The sequence below is a fragment of the Agelaius tricolor genome, unplaced genomic scaffold, assembly GCF_023055355.1.
Source record: "Agelaius tricolor isolate 1412-34295 unplaced genomic scaffold, bAgeTri1.0.p SCAF_100, whole genome shotgun sequence".
In the NCBI taxonomy this organism is placed as follows: Eukaryota; Metazoa; Chordata; class Aves; order Passeriformes; family Icteridae; genus Agelaius; species Agelaius tricolor.
The window spans coordinates 167,252-186,745 of NW_027269360.1; the positions used below are offsets into that span (position 1 = coordinate 167,252).

General features: G+C 43.4%; 2 protein-coding genes across 2 annotated transcripts in view; both read left to right on the plus strand.

Moving 5' to 3' along the window:
* The first annotated feature begins 2,337 nt into the window (after positions 1 to 2,337).
* Positions 2,338 to 13,965, plus strand: LOC139586007 (tonsoku-like protein). The gene is made up of 3 exons (XM_071419132.1): positions 2,338 to 2,458; positions 8,735 to 8,830; positions 13,798 to 13,965. Exons 1-3 carry the CDS (start codon positions 2,416 to 2,418, stop codon positions 13,908 to 13,910), a joined length of 252 nt encoding a protein of 83 aa, XP_071275233.1. The 5' UTR covers positions 2,338 to 2,415; the 3' UTR covers positions 13,911 to 13,965.
* Positions 13,966 to 14,556: 591 nt separating this feature from the next.
* The window catches only part of LOC139586016 (tonsoku-like protein), a 41,592-nt gene continuing 36,654 nt past the window's right edge, over positions 14,557 to 19,494 (plus strand). The window contains exon 1 of the mRNA XM_071419139.1: positions 14,557 to 14,778. Within this exon, the coding sequence (XP_071275240.1) occupies positions 14,615 to 14,778 (164 nt within the window). The 5' untranslated portion in view covers positions 14,557 to 14,614. The remainder of the gene's footprint in view (positions 14,779 to 19,494) is intronic.

Below are 19,494 nucleotides of genomic sequence, written 5' to 3' on the forward strand. Positions count from 1 at the left end.
GGGAGTTACTGGGAGTGAACTGGGAGCGACTGGGAATGAACTGGGATTGACTGGGAGTGAACTGGGAGCCATTGGGAGCACTGGGATGGGGATACTGGGAATACTGGGAGCACTGGGAGGCAGAAACTGGGGATACTGGGAGTGAACTGGGAGTTACTGGGAGCACTGGGAATGCACTGGGAGTGAACTGGGAGTTACTGGGAGTGACTGGGAGTGAACTGGGAGTTACTGGGAATGCACTGGGAGTGAACTGGGATTTATTGGGAGCACTGGGAGTCACTGGGAGCTACTGGGAGGAAACTGGGATGGGGATACTGGGAGCACTGGGAGCGAACTGGGAGTTACTGGGAGTTACTGGGAGTGAACTGGGAATAACTGGGAGCACTGGGATGGGGATACTGGGAGCACTGGGATTGACTGGGAGTGAACTGGGAGCCATTGGGAGCACTGGGATGGAGATACTGGGGATACTGGGAGTGAACTGGGAGGCAGAAACTGGGGATACTGGGAGTGACTGGGAGTCACTGGGAGTGAACTGGGAATGTACTGGGATATACTGGGAGCACTGGGAGTGAAGTGGGAGTGACTGGGAATGAACTTGGAGTTACGGGGATTTACTGGGAGTGAACTGGGAGCCACTGGGAGTTACTGGGAGTGAACTGGGAGCGAACTGGGGGTTACTGGGAGCACTGGGAATACTGGGAGGGGGATACTGGGAGCACTGGGGTGGGATACTGGGGATACTGGGAATACTGGGAATCACTGGGAGCACTGGGAATGAACTTGCAGTTACTGGGAGTTACTGGGAGTTACTGGGGATGAACTGGGAGTTACTGGGCCACACTGGGAGTGCCCCTGCGGTTACTGGGAGCAAACTGGGAGTTACTGGGAATGAACTGGGATGGGGACACTGGGGATACTGGGAGTGAACTGGGAGCACTGGGAGTGAACTGGGAGTGAACTGGGAGTTACTGGGAGTTACTGGGAGCACTGGGATGGAGATACTGGGGATACTGGGAGCACTGGGAGGCAGAAACTGGGGATACTGGGAGTGAACTGGGAGTGACAGGGAGTGACTGGGAGTGAACTGGGATGGGGATACTGGGAGCACTGGGAATGAACTGGGAGTGAACTGGGAGTTACTGGGAGCACTGGGATTTACTGGGAGTGAACTGGGAGTTACTGGGAGTGAACTGGGAGTTACTGGGAGTGAACTGGAGGTTACTGGGATCTACTGGGAGTTACTGGGAGCGAACTGGGAGTTACTGGGAGTTACTGGGCCACACTGGGAGTGACCCTGTGGTTACTAGGATCAAACTGGGAGTTACTGGGAGTGAACTGGGATGGGGACACTGGGGATACTGGGAGTGAAGGGAGAGGGAACTGGGAGTGGTTGGGGTGGGGAGACTGGGAGCTACTGGGGAGACTGGGAATGGTGGGAGCGAACTGGGATTTACTGGGAGTGAACTGGGATTGAACTGGGAGGCACTGGGAGTGAACTGGGAGTGACTGGGAGCTACTGGAATTTATTGGGAGTGCACTGGGAATGAACTGGGAGTTACTGGGAGTGAACTGGGAGTTACTGGAAGTTACTGGGAGCCCTGGGAGTTACTGGGATGGGGCTACTGGGAATACTGGGAGCACTGGGAGGCGGATACTGGGGATACTGGGGATACTGGGAGTGAACTGGGATTTACTGGGAGTTACTGGGAGTCACTGGGAACACTGGGATGGGGCTGCTGCAGATACTGGGAGTGAACTGGGGATACTGGGAGCTACTGGGAGACACTGGGAATGAACTGGGAGTGAACTGGGAGTGAACTGGGAGCTACTGGGAGCTACTGGGATGGGAATACTGGGAATACTGGGAGCAAACTGGGAGTTACTGGGAGCAAACTGGGGTTTACTGGGAATAACTGGGAGGTACTGGGAGGGGGTTACTGGTAATGAACTGGGAGTTACTGGAATGGGGGTACTGGGAGCACTGGAAGCAAACTGGGAGTTACTGGGAATAACTGGGAGCTACTGGGAGTCACTGGGACTAAGTGGGATGGGGATACTGGGAATTCTGGGAGCAAACTGGGAGCAAACTGGGATTTATTGGGAGTTACTGGGGGTGAACTGGGAGTTACTGGGAGTCACTGGGAGCTACTGGGAGCAAACTGGGATTTACTGGGAATAAACTGGGAGTTACTGGGAGTAACTGGGAACCACCGGGGGGCGCCCCCCCCCCCCCCAAGCCGCCGCTGAGGGCCGGGCGGAAGCGCCTTTTCCCGCCTCACCGAAGGGGCGGGACTTCGCCTTCACGGACCAATAGGAGCGCCCGTTCCCGCCTCGCTTGGCTTTCATTGGTCCAAACGGCGGCGCTCAGCCAATCAGAAGGCGAGGGAGGCGTGGTCTCGGCGAGCGGCGGGAATGGCGGGCGAGCTGAGCGCTGAGGCGGCGCGGGAGATCCGCCGTGAGTTGGGGTTTTCATGGCGCTGAACGCAGTTTAAATGGCGCTGGAAGGGTTCTGAGGAGGGCTGGAAGGGGGCATGGGCACCCTCAGGGCTCCAGGAGTGACTCCCGAGCCGGAGCCTCCTCGGGCGGCCCCGCGGTCCCCTCAGGATTCCCCCCCTCAGGCCGCCGTGAGCTCCAAATCTCCTTACGGGGGTTTAAATTTTTATTTTGGGGGTTTTCAATCCCTCAAACCCCTCATAGAAGCTCAAAATCCCCTCGTGGTTGTTTTAATTTTTATTTTGGGGCTTTTCTGACCCTCAAACTCCTCACAGGAGCTCAAAATCCCCTCACGGGGTTCAAACCTTCACCTCGGAGCTTTTCAATCCCTCAAACCCCTCCCAGGTGCTCAGGAGAGTTAAAAATTTTTACTTTTGGGCTTCTCAATCATTCAAACCCCTCCCAGGAGATCAGTTCCCCTCACAAGTGTTTAAATTTTTATTTTGGGGCTTTTCACCACATCAACCCCCTCACAGGAGCTTCAAATCCTGTCACGAATGTTGAAATTTTTACTTTGGGCCTTTCTGAACCTCAAACCCCTCACAGGAGTTCAAAATCCCCTCACGAGTGTTTAAATTTTTATTTTGAGGCTTTTCATTCCCTCAAACCCCTCACAGGAGCTAAAAATCTCCTCACGAGTGTTTGAATTTTTTTGGGGGGCTTTTTAATCCCTCAAACCCCTCACAGAAGCTCAAAATCCCCTCATGATTGTTTAAATTTTTATTTTGGGGCTTTTCAATCCTCAAACCCCTCACAGGAACTCAAAATCCCCTCACAAGTGTTTAAATTTTTACTTTGGGCCTTTTTAATCCCTCAAACCCCTCACAGGAGCCCAAAATCCCCTCACAAATGTTTAAATTTTTATTTTGGGCCTTTCTGACCCTCAAACCCCTCACAGGAGCTCGAAATTCCCTCACTGAGGGGAAAAAAAGGAGAATTTTGGGGGGCAAAAAAGGAGAATTTTGGGGGAAAGAAAGGAGAATTTTGGGGGAATGAAAGGAGAATTTTGGCTGTTTTTGGGGGGAAAAAAAAGAGAATTTTGTGGGATTTTGGGCCTTTCTGAGGGAAAAAAAAAGAGAATTTTTGGGGGACTTTGGTCCTTTCTGAGGGGAAAAAAGAGAATTTTTGGGGGATTTTGGGGCTCTTCTGAGGGGAAAAAAAGAGAATTATGGGGGGCAAAAAAGGAGAATTTTAGGAGAAAGAAAGGAGAATTTTGGGGGAAAGAAAGGAGAATTTTGGGGGAATGAAAGGAGAATTTTGGCTGTTTGTGGGGGGAAAAAAAAGAGAATTTTGTGGGATTTTGGGCCTTTCTGAGGGAAAAAAAAAGAGAATTTTTGGGGGACTTTGGTCCTTTCTGAGGGGAAAAAAGAGAATTTTTGGGGGATTTTGGGGCTCTTCTGAGGGGAAAAAAAGAGAATTATGGGGGGCAAAAAAGGAGAATTTTAGGAGAAAGAAAGGAGAATTTTGGGGGAAAGAAAGGAGAATTTTGGGGGAATGAAAGGAGAATTTTGGCTGTTTTGGGGGGAAAAAAAGAGAATTTTGGGGGGATTTTGGGCCCTTCTGAAGGAAAAAAAAAAGAGAATTTTGGGGGGCAAAAAGGAGAATTTTTGGGGGGTAAAAAAGGAGAATTTTGGGGGAAAGAAAGGAGAATTTTGGCTGTTTCTGGGGAAAAAAAAAAGAGAATTTTGGAGGATTTTGGGCCTTTCTGAGGGAAAAAAAAAGAGAATTTTTGGGGGACTTTGGTCCTTTCTGAGGGGAAAAAAGAGAATTTTTGGGGGATTTTGGGGCTCTTCTGAGGGGAAAAAAAGAGAATTATGGGGGGCAAAAAAGGAGAATTTTAGGAGAAAGAAAGGAGAATTTTGGGGGAAAGAAAGGAGAATTTTGGGGGAATGAAAGGAGAATTTTGGCTGTTTGTGGGGGGAAAAAAAGAGAATTTTGGGGGGATTTTGGGCCCTTCTGAAGGAAAAAAAAAGAGAATTTTGGGGGGCAAAAAAGGAGAATTTTAGGGGAAAGAAAGGAGAATTTTGGGCCCTTCTGAGGGGAAAAAGGAGAATTTTTAGGGGGCAAAAAAGGAGAATTTTGGGGGAAAGAAAGGAGAATTTTGGCTGTTTCTGGGGAAAAAAAAGAGAATTTTGGGGGATTTTGGGCCTTTCTGAGGGAAAAAAAAGAGAATTTTTGGGGGATTTTGGGTCCTTCTGAGGGAAAAAAAAGGAGAATTTTGGGGGATTTTGGGCTCTTCTGAGGGAAAAAAAAAAGAGAATTTTTGGAGGATTTTGGGCCCTTCTGAAGGAAAAAAAAGAGAAATTTTGGGGGGCAAAAAAGGAGAATTTTGGGGGAAAGAAAGGAGAATTTTGGCTGTTTCTGGGAAAAAAAAAGAGAATTTTGGGGGGATTTTGGGCCCTTCTGAGGGGAAAAAAAAGAGAATTTTTGGGGGGCAAAAAAGGAGAATTTTAGGAGAAAGAAAGGAGAATTTTGGGGGCAAAAAAGGAGAATTTTGGCTGTTTCTGGGGGGAAAAAAAGAGAATTTTTGGGGGATTTTGGGCCCTTTCTGAGGGGAAAAAAAAGAGAATTATGGGGGGATTTTGGGCTCTTCTGAGGGAAAAAAGAGAATTTTTGGAGGATTTTGGGCTTTTCTGAGGGGAAAAAGAAGAATTTTTAGGGGGCAAAAAAGGAGAATTTTGGGGGAAAGAAAGGAGAATTTTGGCTGTTTCTGAGGGAAAAAAAAGAGAATTTTGGGGGATTTTGGGCCCTTCTGAGGGGAAAAAAAAGGAGAATTTTGGGGGATTTTGGGCTCTTCTGAGGGAAAAAAAAAGAGAATTTTTGGAGGATTTTGGGCTCTTCTGAGGGAAAAAAAAAGAGAATTTTGGGGGGATTTTGGGCCCTTCTGAGGGGAAAAAAAAGAGAATTTTTGGAGGATTTTGGGCCCTTCTGAAGGAAAAAAAAGAGAAATTTTGGGGGGCAAAAAAGGAGAATTTTGGGGGAAAGAAAGGAGAATTTTGGCTGTTTCTGGGAAAAAAAAAGAGAATTTTGGGGGGATTTTGGGCCCTTCTGAGGGGAAAAAAAAGAGAATTTTGGAGGGCAAAAAAGGAGAATTTTGGGGGAAAGAAAGGAGAATTTTGGCTGTTTCTGGGGGGAAAAAAAGAGAATTTTGGGGGAATTTTGGGCCTTTCTGAGGGAAAGAAAAGAGAATTTTGGGGGGCAAAAAAGGAGAAATTTGGGGGCATTTTTTGGGTCCTTCTGAGGAAAAAAAGGTTGGAAAAACCTCGGGGTGAAAATTTAAACCCAGAAATCCTCAAAATTCTCAGATTTTGCCCCTAAAATTCTCCATTTTTCCTCCCCAAATTCTTAAATTTTTTCCCCAAAATTCTCAATTTTTTTTCCTCCAGAAAAGCCCAAAATCCCCCCCAATTTTTCCTTTTTTTCCCCTCAGAAAGACCCAAATTTCTCCTTTTTTTCCCCTAAAATTCTCCATTTTTTCCCCCTCACAAGGACCCAAAATTTTCCCTCAAAATTCAAATTTTTTCCCCCAGGTTTGTCCAAAATTTCCTTTTTTTCCCCCATTAAAAACCCCAGAAAATTCTCATTTTTTCCCCCCAAAAAATCAAATTCCCCCCAAATTTTTATCCTAGGGGAATAAAATCCCCCAAGTTTTGGGAATTCCTTGGAATTTTTAGGAATTTCCTGGATTTTTGTGGGAATTTCCTGGATTTTTTTAGGAATTCTTTCAATTTTAATGGAAATTTCTTGGATTTTTTTGAGGGAATTTTCTTGGATTTTTTCCTGGATTTTTGTGGGAATTTTCTCAATTTTTATGGAAATTCCTTGGAAGTTTTAAAATTTTTGTGGGAATTTTCATGGAAATTTCCTTGGATTTTTTTCTGGATTTTTGTGGGAATTTTCTTGATTTTTATGGAATTTTTAAAATTTTTGTGGAAATTTCCAGGATTTTTTATGGGAATTCCTTCAATTTTTGTGGAAATTTCCTGGATTTTTTATGGAATTTTTAAAATTTTTGTGGGAATTCTCTGGATTTCCATGGAAATTCCTTGAATTTTTTGGGGGAAATTTTCCGGATTTTTTCCCTGGATTTTTGTGGGAATTTTCTTGATTTTTATGGAATTTTTTTAATTTTTGTGGGAATTCTCTGGATTTTTATGGGAAATTCTTCAATTTTTTTAGGAATTCTTTCAATTTTTATGGAATTTTCTTGGATTTTTTGGGGGGAAATTTTCTGGATTTTTTCCTGGATTTTTGTGGGAATTTTCTGGATTTTGATGGAAATTCCTTGGATTTTTTATGGAATTTTTAAAATTTTTGTGGGAATTTTCATGGAAATTTCCTTGGATTTTTTCTGGATTTTTGTGGGAATTTTCCTGATTTTTATGGAATTTTTAAATTTTTGTGGGAATTTTCTGGATTTTTATGGGAATTTCTTGGATTTTTGTGGAAATTTCTTGGATTTTAATGGGAAATTTTTCGATTTTTTTAGGAATTCTGTCAATTTTAATGGAAATTTTTATGGAATTTTAAAAATTTTTGTGGGAATTTTCATGGAAATTTGCTTGAGATTTTTTTTCTGGATTTTTGTGGGAATTTTCTTGATTTTTATGGAATTTTTAAATTTTTGTGGGAATTTTCTGGATTTTTATGAGAATTTCTTTGATTTTTATAGGAATTCCTTGGATTTTGGGGGATTTTTTTTTAATTTTTGTGGGAATTTTCTGGATTTTTATGGGAATTTCTTGGATTTTAGAGAATATTTAATTTTTTTTAAATTTCTTAGATTCCTGTTCTAATTTGCTGCATTTTTATGGGAATTCCCTGGATTTTTAATGAGAATTATTTTGCTGGAAAATTTCTGGATTTTTCTGGGAATTCCTTTCAAAATTCCCTAAATCCCCCCTTAAAAAACTCCCCACCAAATCCATTCCCAAGTTTAATAGAATTTAATTTAATTTAATTTAATTTAATTTAATTTAATTTAATTTAATTTAATTTTAATTTAATTTAATTTAAATTTAATTTAAATTAATTTAATTTAAATTAATTTAATTTAATTTAATTTAATTTTAATTTAATTTAATTTATTTTAATTTAATATAATTTAATTCAATTTAATTCAATTTAATTTAATTTAATTTTTATTTAATTTAATATAATTTAATTTAATTTAAGTTTAATTTAATTTAATTTAATTTTAATTTAATATAATTTAATTCAATTTTAATATAATTTAATTTAATTTAATTTTAATTTAGTTTAATTTAATTTAAATTTAATTTAATTTAATTTAATTTAAATTAATTTAATTTAATTTAAATTAATTTAATTTAATTTAATTTAGTTTAATTTAATTTAATTTAATTTAATTTAATTTTAATTTAATTTAATATAATTTAATTTAATTTTAATTTAATTTAATTTAATTTAAATTAAATTAAATTTAATTTAGTATAATTTAATTTAATTTAATATAATTTAATTTAATTTAATATAATTTAATTTAATTTAAATTAATTTAATTTAATTTAAATTTAATTTAAATTTAATTTAATTTAACTTAAATTAATTTAATTTAAATTAATTTAATTTAATTTTAATTTAATTTAATTTATTTTAATATAATATAATTTAATTCAATTTAATTCAATTTAATTTAATTTAATTTTAATTTAATTTAAATTTAATTTTAATTTAATTTAATTTAATATAATATAATTTAATTTAATTTAATATAATTTAATTTAGTTTAATTTAATTTAATATAATTTAATTTAAATTTAATTTAATTTAAATTAAATTAAATTTAATTTAGTATAATTTAATTTAATTTAATATAATTTAATTTAATTTAATTTAAATTAATTTAATTTAATTTAAATTTAATTTAAATTTAATTTAATTTAACTTAAATTAATTTAATTTAAATTAATTTAATTTAATTTTAATTTAATTTAATTTATTTTAATATAATATAATTTAATTCAATTTAATTCAATTTAATTTAATTTAATTTTAATTTAATTTAAATTTAATTTTAATTTAATTTAATTTAATATAATATAATTTAATTTAATTTAATATAATTTAATTTAGTTTAATTTAATTTAATATAATTTAATTTAATATAATTTAATTTAATTTTAATTTAATTTAATTTAATTTTAATTTAATTACATTTAATTTATTTTTTTTAATTTAATTTAATTTAATTTTTTTTTAATTGGGAATTTTCCAGAGCTGGAAAAATCCAAGGAAAAATCGCGGCGGGACGGGAACGCGGCCGAGGAGGCGGCGGCGTGCAACAGAATGGGAGAGATCCTGGCTGGAAACGGTGGGAATTCCATGGGAAAATGGGAATTCCATGGGAAAATGGGAATTCTGGGAATGGGAAAATGGGAAAATGGGAATGGGAGAAATCCTGGCTGGAAATGGTGGGAATTCCATGGGAAAATGGGAATTCCATGGAAAAATGGGAATTCCAGGGAAAATGGGAATGGGAGAAATCCTGGCTGGAAATGGTGGGAATTCCATGGGAAAATGGGAATGGAGAAATCCTGGCTGGAAATGGTGGGGATTCCATGGAAAACGGGAATTCCATGGGAAAATGGGAAAATGGGAATGGGAAAATGGGAATGGGAATGGGGAGATCCTGGCTGGAAACGGTGGGGATTCCATGGGAAAATGGGAATTCCATGGGAAAATGGGAATATGGGAAAGGGAATGGAGAAATCCTGGCTGGAAATGGTGGGGATTCCATGGAAAAATGGGAATTCCATGGAAAAACGGGAATTCTGGGAATGGGAATTCTGGGAATGGGAATGGGAAAGGGAAAGGGAAACTGGGAATGGGAATGGGGAATGGGAAATTGGGAATGGGGAGATCCTGGCTGGAAATGGTGGGAATTCCATGGAAAAATGGGAATTCTGGGAATGGGAATGGAGAAATCCTGGCTGGAAATGGTGGGAATTCCATGGGAAAATGGGAATTCCATGGGAAAATGGGAATTCTGGGAATGGGAATGGAGAAATCCTGGCTGGAAATGGTGGGGATTCCATGGAAAAATGGGAATTCCATGGGAAAATGGGAATTCTGGGAATGGGAATGGGAGAAATCCTGGCTGGAAATGGTGGGAATTCCATGGAAAAGTGGGAATTCCATGGAAAAACGGGAATATGGGAATGGAGAAATCCTGGCTGGAAATGGTGGGAATTCCATGGGAAAATGGGAATTCCATGGAAAACTGGGAATTCCATGGAAAAATGGGAATTCTGGGAATGGGAATGGGAATGGGAGAAATCCTGGCTGGAAATGGTGGGAATTCCATGGAAAAATGGGAATTCCATGGGAAACTGGGAATATGGGAATGGGAAACTGGGAATGGGAATGGGGAGATCCTGGCTGGAAATGGTGGGGATTCCATGGGAAAATGGGAATTCCATGGAAAAACGGGAATATGGGAATGGGAATGGAGAAATCCTGGCTGGAAACGGTGGGGATTCCATGGGAAAATGGGAATTCCATGGAAAAATGGGAATGGGAATGGGAATGGGAAAATGGGAAACTGGGAATGGGAATGGGAGAAATCCTGGCTGCAAAGGGTGGGAATTCCATGGAAAAATGGGAATTCTGGGAATGGGAAACTGGGAATGGGAATGGGAGAAATCCTGGCTGGAAATGGTGGGAATTCAATGGAAAAATGGGAATTCCATGGGAAAATGGGAATTCTGGGAATGGGAATGGAGAAATCCTGGCTGGAAACGGTGGGAATTTCATGGAAAAATGGGAATTCCATGGGAAAATGGGAATTCTGGGAATGGGAATGGGGAGATCCTGGCTGGAAATGGTGGGGATTCCATGGAAAAATGGGAATTCCATGGGAAAATGGGAATTCTGGGAATGGGAAAATGGGAAAATGGGAATGGGAGAAATCCTGGCTGGAAATGGTGGGAATTCCAGGGAAAAATGGGAATTCCATGGGAAAATGGGAATTCCATGGGAAAATGGGAATTCTGGGAATGGGAATGGAGAAATCCTGGCTGGAAATGGTGGGAATTCCATGGGAAAATGGGAATTCCATGGAAAAATGGGAATTCCATGGAAAAGTGGGAATTCTGGGAATGGGAGAATGGGAAAATGGGAATGGGAGAAATCCTGGCTGGAAACGGTGGGAATTCCATGGAAAAGAGGGAATTCTGGGAATGGGAAACTGGGAATGGGAACTGGGAATTCAAACTGGGAATGGGGAATTGGGAATGGGAAATGGGAATGGGAATGGGAATTCTGGGAATGGGAATGGAGAGATCCTGGCTGGAAATGGTGGGAATTCCATGGGAAAATGGGAATTCCATGGAAAAATGGGAATTCTGGGAATGGGAATGGAGAAATCCTGGCTGGAAACGGTGGGGATTCCATGGGAAAGCGGGAATTCTGAACTGGGAAACTGGGAATGGAAACTGGGAATGGGAAACTGGGAATGGGAACTGGGAAATTGGGAATGGGAATTCTGGGAATGGGAATGGGAATGGGGAGATCTGGAAATGGTGGGAATTCCATGGAAAAATGGGAATTCTGGGAATGGGAAAATGGGAATGGGAATGGAGAAATTCTGGCTGGAAGTGGTGGGAATTCCATGGAAAAATGGGAATTCCATGGAAAAACGGGAATTCCATGGAAAACGGGAATTCCATGGAAAAATGGGAAAATGGGAATGGGAACTGGGAATGGGGAATGGGAACTGGGAATGGGGAATGGGAACTGGGAATGGGAGAAATCCTGGCTGGAAATGGTGGGAATTCCATGGGAAAATGGGAATTCCATGGGAAAATGGGAATTCTGGGAATGGGAATGGAGAAATCCTGGCTGGAAATGGTGGGGATTCCATGGAAAACGGGAATTCCATGGGAAAATGGGAATTCTGGGAATGGGAATGGAGAAATCCTGGCTGGAAATGGTGGGAATTCCATGGAAAACTGGGAATTCCAGGGAAAAATGGGAATTCTGGGAATGGGAAAATGGGAAAATGGGAATGGGAGAGATCCTGGCTGGAAATGGTGGGAATTCCAGGGAAAAATGGGAATTCCATGGAAAAATGGGAATTCTGGGAATGGGAAACTGGGAAAATGGGAATGGGAGAAATCTTGGCTGCAAAGGGTGGGGATTCCATGGAAAAATGGGAATTCCAGGGAAAAGTGGGAATTCTGGAATGGGAATGGGAAACTGGGAATGGGAAAATGGGAATGGGAATTTTGAACTGGGAATGGGAACTGGGAAAATGGGAATGGGAAATGGGAATGGGGAATGGGAATTCTGGGAATGTGAAAATGGGAATGGGAATGGGGAGATCCTGGCTGGAAATGGTGGGAATTCCATGGGAAAAGTGGGAATTCTGGGAATGGGAAACTGGGAATGGGGAAATTGGGAATGGGAATGGGAAACTGGGAATGGGGAGATCCTGGCTGGAAACGGTGGGAATTCCATGGGAAAATGGGAATTCCATGGAAAAGTGGGAATTCCATGGGAAAATAGGAATTCTGGGAATGGAAAAATGGGAAACTGGGAATGGGAGAATGGGAATGGAACTGGGAAAACTGGGAATTTTGAACTGGGAAACTGGGAATGGGAACTGGGAATGGGAATGGAGAAATCCTGGCTGGAAATGGTGGGAGTTCCATGGAAAAATGGGAATTCCATGGGAAAATGGGAATTCTGGGAATGGGAATGGAGAAATCCTGGCTGGAAATGGTGGGGATTCCATGGAAAAATGGGAATTCCATGGGAAAATGGGAATTCTGGGAATGGGAATGGGAGAAATCCTGGCTGGAAATGGTGGGAATTCCATGGAAAAATGGGAATTCCAGGGAAAATGGGAATTCTGGGAATGGGAAACTGGGAATGGGAATGGGGAGATCCTGGCTGGAAATGGTGGGGATTCCATGGGAAAATGGGAATTCCATGGGAAAATGGGAATATGGGAAAATGGGAAACTGGGAATGGGAAAATGGGAAAATGGGAATGGGAGAAATCCTGGCTGGAAATGGTGGGAATTCCATGGGAAACTGGGAATTCCATGGAAAAATGGGAATGGGAGAAATCCTGGCTGCAAACAGTGGGGATTCCATGGGAAAATGGGAATTCTGGGAATGGGAATTCTGGGAATGGGAAAATGGGAATGGGAATGGGAGAAATCCTGGGTGGAAATGGTGGGAATTCCATGGAAAAACGGGAATTCCATGGAAAAACGGGAATTCTGGGAATGGGAATGGGAGAAATCCTGGCTGGAAATGGTGGGAATTCCATGGAAAAACGGGAATTCCATGGAAAAACGGGAATTCCATGGAAAAATGGGAATTCTGGGAATGGGAATGGAGAAATCCTGGCTGGAAATGGTGGGAATTCCATGGGAAAATGGGAATTCCATGGGAAAATGGGAATTCTGGGAATGGGAATAGGAGAAATCCTGGCTGGAAATGGTGGGGATTCCATGGGAAAATGGGAATTCTGGGAATGGGAAAATGGGAATGGGAATGGGAGATCTGGGAATGGGAAATTGGGAATGGGAATTCTGGGAATTCTGGGAATGGGAATGGGAGAAATCCTGGCTGCAAAGGGTGGGAATTCCATGGAAAAATGGGAATTCTGGGAACGGGAAAATGGGAATATGGGAATGGGAACTGGGAATGGGAAACTGGGAATGGGAAACTGGGAATGGGAACTGGGAAAACTGGGAATGGGGAGATCCTGGCTGGAAATGGTGGGGATTCCATGGGAAAATGGGAATTCCATGGGAAAATGGGAATTCTGGGAATGGGAACTGGGAATGGGGAATGGGAATGGGGCTGGAGATTTGTGGGATCAGGGCTGGGATTCTGAGATCAGAGCCAGGATTTATGGGATCAGCGTGATGGGGATTTATAGGATCAGGGTTATGGGATCAGGGTTATGGGGTCCATGGGGTCTATGGGATCCATGGGGTTTATAGGATCAGGGTTATGGGGTCCATGGGGTCTATGGGATCCATGGGGTTTATAGGATCAGGTCTATGGGATCTATGGGGTTTATGGTGTTTTTGGGGTTTATAGGGTTTATAGGATCGAGGTTTATGGGGTCAGGTCTATGGGATCCATGAGGTTTATGGGGTCAGGTCTATGGGGTTTATAGGATCAGGTCTATGGGGTTTATAGGATCAGGTCTATGGGGTTTATAGGATCAGGGTTATAGGGTTATGGGGTTTATAGGATCAGGTTTATGGGGTCCATGGGGTTTATAGGATCAGGGTTTATGGGATATTTCCCTCTCCAGGTCGGTTCCAGGAGGCCCTGGCCCAGCACCGCCGGGAGCTGCAGCTCCTGCAGGGCTCTGGGTTATGGGGTCTGTGGGGTTTATGGGGTGTACAGGATCCATGGAGTTTATAGGATCAGGTTTATGGGGTTTATAGGATCAGGTTTATGGGGTTTATAGGATCAGGTTTATAGGGTTTATAGGATCAGGTTTATGGGGTTTATAGGATCAGGTTTATGGGATATTTCCCTCTCCAGGTCGGTTCCAGGAGGCCCTGGCCCAGCACCGCCGGGAGCTGCAGCTGCTGCAGGGCTCTGGGTTATGGGATCCATGGGGTTTATGGGATTTATGAGCTCAGTGTTATGGGATCAGGGTTATGGGATCTATGGGATCTATGGGGTTTATGGGATCAGGTTTATGGGGTTTATGGGATCGGGGTTATGGGATCCATGGGGTTTATGGGGTTTATAGGATCAGGGTTATGGGATCAGGGTTATGGGGATTATGGAGTTTATGGGGTTTATGGATCAGGGTTATGGGATCAGGGTTATGGGGTTTATGGGATCCATGGGGTTTATGGGATCAGGTCTATGGGATCCATGGGGTTTATGGGGTTATGGGGTTTATGGGATCCGGTTTATGGGATCCATGGGGTTTATAGGGTCAGGTTTATGGGATATTTCCCTCTCCAGGTCGGTTCCAGGAGGCCCTGGCCCAGCACCGCCGGGAGCTGCAGCTGCTGCAGGGCTCTGGGTTATGGGGTCCATGGGATCCATGGGGTTTATGGGATCCATGGGGTTTATAGGATCAGGTTTATGGGGTTTATAGGATCAGGTTTATGGGGTTTTTCCCTCTCCAGGTCGGTTCCAGGAGGCCCTGGCCCAGCACCGCTGGGAGCTGCAGCTCCTGCAGGGCTCTGGGGACGCCCTGGGCTGCGCCGTCGCTCACCGCAAGGTCGGGGAGCGCCTGGCCGAGCTCCAGAACTTCCCAGAGGCTCTGCAGGTGAGGGAATTCTGGGAATTCTGGGAATTCTGGGAATGGCAGGGGATTCTGGGAATGCTGGCGTTGGAATTTTGGGAGTTTGGAATTTTGGGGAAGACAAATTTCCATTCTTGGGTTCCTCTGATCCCATGCCCCAGCTGCAGCCCCTGGCCCTGGCCCGCTCCCTCAGTGACCCCTCAGAGCAAGAAATTGCTCAAAATTTCTCCCAATTTTAACCAACATTTCCCCAATTTTTCACAGGTTTTTCCAAATTTCCCCCAAATTTCTCCCAAAATGCCCCATTTTTCCAAATTTTAACGAATTTTCCCTCTTTTTCCCCCAATTTCACCCCATTTTTCCCCCATTTTCCCTCAGCCCCATCTCCAGCCCCTCTCCCAGCCCTGGCGTCTCTCGGGCCCCTCAGAGCCACAAATTGCTCCCAATTTCCCCCAATTTTAACCAATTTTTTCCCAAATCCCCCTCAATTATTCCCAATTTTCTCCATTTTTTCCCAATTTTTCCCATTTTTCCCCAATTTTGCTGTTTTTTGCCCCAGCCTCAGCTGCAGCCCCTGTCCCTGGCCCGCTCCCTCAGTGACCCCTCAGAGCAGCAGCGCTCCTGATTTTTCTCCTCATTTTCCCCATTTTTTCACTTTTTCACTCAAATTTTTCCCAATTTTTCCCAAATTCACCCAAATTTCTCCCAAAATGTCCCATTTTTCAAAATTTGAACCAATTTCCCCCTTTTTTTCCCCATTTTCCCTCAGCCCCATCTCCAGCCCCTCTCCCTGCCCTGGCGTCTCTCGGACCCCTCAGAGCAGCAAATTCCTCCCAATTTCTCCAATTTTTTCCCAATTTTTTCCCAAATTTCACCCAAAACTTCCTTTTTTTCCCCATTTTTGCCCAATTTTGCTGTTTTTTGCCCCAGCCTCAGCTGCAGCCCCTGTCCCTGGCCCGCTCCCTCAGTGACCCCTCAGAGCAGCAGCGCTCCTGATTTTTCTCCTCATTTTCCCCATTTTTTTCTCTTTTTCACCCAAATTTTTACCAAATTCCCCCCAATTTTCCCATTTTTAACCAATTTTCCCTTTTTCCCCCCAATTTCACCCCATTTTTCCCCCCATTTTCCCTTCAGCCCCATCTCCAGCCCCTCTCCCAGGCCTGGCGTCTCTCGGGCCCCTCAGAGCAGCAAATTCCTCCCAATTTCTCCAATTTTTTCCCAATTTTTTCCCCATTTTTCCCAATTTTTTCCCAAATTTCCCCCAAAACTTCCTTTTTTTCCCCATTTTTCCCCAATTTTGCTGTTTTTTGCCCCAGCCTCAGCTGCAGCCCCTGTCCCTGGCCCGCTCCCTCAGTGACCCCTCAGAGCAGCAGCGCTCCTGATTTTTCTCCTCATTTTCCCCATTTTTTTCACTTTTTCACCCAATTTTTACCTAATTTTTTCCCAATTTCCCCCAAATTTCACCCAGACTGTCCCCCATTTTTCCCAATTTGAACCAATTTTTCCCTTTTTTCCCCCTTTTCCCCCCATTTTCCCTCAGCCCCATCTCCAGCCCCTCTCCCAGGCCTCACGTCTCTCGGGCCCCTCAGAGCAGCAAATTCCTCCCAATTTCCCCCAATTTTAACCAATTTTTTCCCAATTTTTTCCCAAATTTCACCCAAAATCCCCATTTTTTCCCCATTTTTCCCCAATTTTGCTGTTTTTTGCCCCAGCCCCAGCTGCAGCCCCTGTCCCTGGCCCGCTCCCTCCGTGACCCCTCAGAGCAGCCGCGCTCCTGATTTTTCTCCCTATTTTTCCCATTTTTTCACCCAATTTTTCCCAATTTTTTCCCAAATTCCCCCCAATTTTTTTCATTTTCCCCATTTTTAACCAAATTCCCCCTTTTTCCCCCATTTTTCCCCCATTTTCCCTCAGCCCCATCTCCAGCCCCTCTCCCAGCCCTGGCGTCTCTCGGGCCCCTCAGAGCAGCAAATTCCTCCCAATTTCTCCAATTTTTTCCCAATTTTTTCCCAAATTTCACCCAAAATCCCCATTTTTTCCCCATTTTTACCCAATTTTGCTGTTTTTTGCCCCAGCCCCAGCTGCAGCCCCTGTCCCTGGCCCGCTCCCTCTGTGACCCCTCAGAGCAGCCGCGCTCCTGATTTTTCTCCTCATTTTTCCCATTTTTTTCTCTTTTTCACCCAATTTTTTCCCAAATTCGCCCAGAATGGCCCCCATTTTTCCCAATTTGAACCAATTTTTCCCTTTTTTCCCCCAATTTCACCCCATTTTTCTCCCCATTTTCCCTTAGACCCATCTCCAGCCCCTCTCCCAGCCCTGGCGTCTCTCGGGCCCCTCAGAGCAGCAAATTCCTCCCAATTTCTCCAATTTTAACCAATTTTTTCCCAATTTTTTCCCAAATCCCCCTCAATTATTCCCAATTTTCCCCATTTTTTCCCAATGTTGCTGTTTTTTGCCCCAGCCCCAGCTGCAGCACCTGTCCCTGGCCCGCTCCCTCAGTGACCCCTCAGAGCAAGAAACTGCTTGAAATTTCTCCCAATTTTCACCAATTTTTCCCAATTTTTACCTAATTTTTTCCCAATTTCCCCCAAATTTCACCCAGAATGTCCCCAATTTTTCCCAGTTTGAACCAATTTCCCCCTTTTTTTCCCATTTTTTCCCCTATTTTCCCTCATCCCCATCTCCAGCCCCTCTCCCAGCCCTGGCATCTCTCGGGCCCCTCAGAGCAGCAAATTCCTCCCAATTTCTCCAATTTTTACCCAATTTTTTCCCAATTTTTTCCCAAATTTCTCCCAAAATCCCCATTTTTTCCTCATTTTTCCCCAATTTTGCTGTTTTTTCCCCCAGCCCCAGCTGCAGCCCCTGTCCCTGGCCCGCTCCCTCTGTGACCCCTCAGAGCAGCCGTGCTCCTGATTTTTCTCCTCATTTCCCCCATTTTTTTCACTTTTTCACCCAATTTTTTCCCAAATTCCCCCAAATTTTCCCAATTTCCCCATTTTTAACCATTTTTTCCCTTTTCTCCCCCAGTTTCACCCCATTTTTCCCCCATTTTCCCTCAGACCCATCTCCAGCCCCTCTCCCTGCCCTGGCGTCTCTCGGGCCCCTCAGAGCAGAAAATTCCTCCCAGTTTCCCCCAATTTTAACCAATTTTTTCCCAATTTTTTCCCAAATTCCCCCCAATTCTTCCCAATTTCCCCCTTTTTAACCAATTTTTCCCTTTTCCCCCCAATTTCCCCCCATTTTTCTCCCCATTTTCCCTCAGCCCCATCTCCAACCTCTCTTCCTGCCCTGGCGTCTCTCGCACCCCTCAGAGCAGCAAATTGCTCCCAATTTCTCCTTATTTTTCCCAATTTTAACCCATTTTTTCCCCATTTTTTCCCAAATTTCACCCAAAATTCCCTTTTCCCCCCCATTTTTGCCCAATTTTGCTGTTTTTTGCCCCAGCCCCAGCTGCAGCCCCTGTCCCTGGCCCGCTCCCTCAGTGACCCCTCAGAGCAAGAAATTGCTCCTAATTTCTCCCAATTTTAACCAACTTTTCCCAATTTTCCTCAATTTTTTCCCAAATTTCCCCCAAAATGCCCCATTTTTCCCAATTTGAACCAATTTCCCCCTTTTTTCCCCATTTTCTCCCCAGTTTCCCTCAGCCCCATCTCCAGCCCGTCTCCCTGCCCTGGCGTCTCTCGGGCCCCTCAGAGCAGCAAATTCCTCCCAGTTTCCCCCAATTTTAACCAATTTTTTCCCAATTTTTTCCCAAATTCCCCCAATTCTTCCCAATTTCCCCATTTTTACCCAATTTTTCCCTTTTCCCCCCAATTTCCCCCCATTTTTCCCCCATTTTCCCTCAGCCCCATCTCCAGCCCCTCTCCCAGCCCAGGCGTCTCTCGGACCCCTCAGAGCAGCAAATTCCTCCCAATTTCTCCCGAATTTTAACCAATTTTTTCCCATTTTTTCCCAAATTCCCCCAAATCTCGGCCATTTTTTCCCAATTTCCCCCTTTTTAACCAAATTTTCTGTTTTTTCCCCCTTTTTTTCCCATTTTCCCCCCATTTTCCCTCAGCCCCATCTCCAGCCCCTCTCCCAGGCCTCACGTCTCTCGGGCCCCTCAGAGCAGCAAATTGCTCCCAATTTCTCCTTATTTTTCCTAATTTTAACCAATTTTTTCCCAAATTTCACCCAAAATCCCCATTTTTTCGCCATTTTTTCCCAATTTTGCTGTTTTTTGCCCCAGCACCAGCTGCAGCACCTGTCCCTGGCCCGCTCCCTCAGTGACCCCTCAGAGCAGCAAATTGCTCCCAATTTCCCCCAATTTCTACCAATTTTAACCAATTTTTTCCCAGTTTTTTCCCAAATTTCACCCAAAACTTCCTTTTTTTCCCTATTTTTCCCCAATTTTGCTGTTTTTACCCAATTTTGCTGTTTTTTCCCCCAGCACCAGCTGCAGCCCCTGTCCCTGGCCCGCTCCCTCCGTGACCCCTCAGAGCAGCAAATTGCTCCCAATTTCCCCCAATTTTAACCAATTTTTACCCAATTTTTTCCCAATTTTTTCCCAAATTCCCCCAATTCTTCCCAATTTCTCCATTTTTAACCAATTTGTCTTTTTTTTCCCCCAATTTTTCCCCATTTTCCCCTCATTTTCCCTCAGCCCTATCTCCAGCCCCTGTCCCTGGCCCACTCCCTCAGTGACCCCTCAGAGCAAGAAATTGCTCCCAATTTGTCCAATTTTAACCAATTTTTTCCCAA

Excerpts from the sequence above, each read along its gene's own strand:
- LOC139586007 (XM_071419132.1), top strand. The coding sequence starts at position 2,416 with ATGGCGGGCGAGCTGAGCGCTGAGGCGGCGCGGGAGATCCGCC. Across the intron at positions 2,459-8,734 it reads GGCGGCGCGGGAGATCCGCC|AGCTGGAAAAATCCAAGGAA; the intron begins GTGAGTTGGGGT and ends GGAATTTTCCAG. Across the intron at positions 8,831-13,797 it reads AGAGATCCTGGCTGGAAACG|GTCGGTTCCAGGAGGCCCTG; the intron begins GTGGGAATTCCA and ends TTCCCTCTCCAG.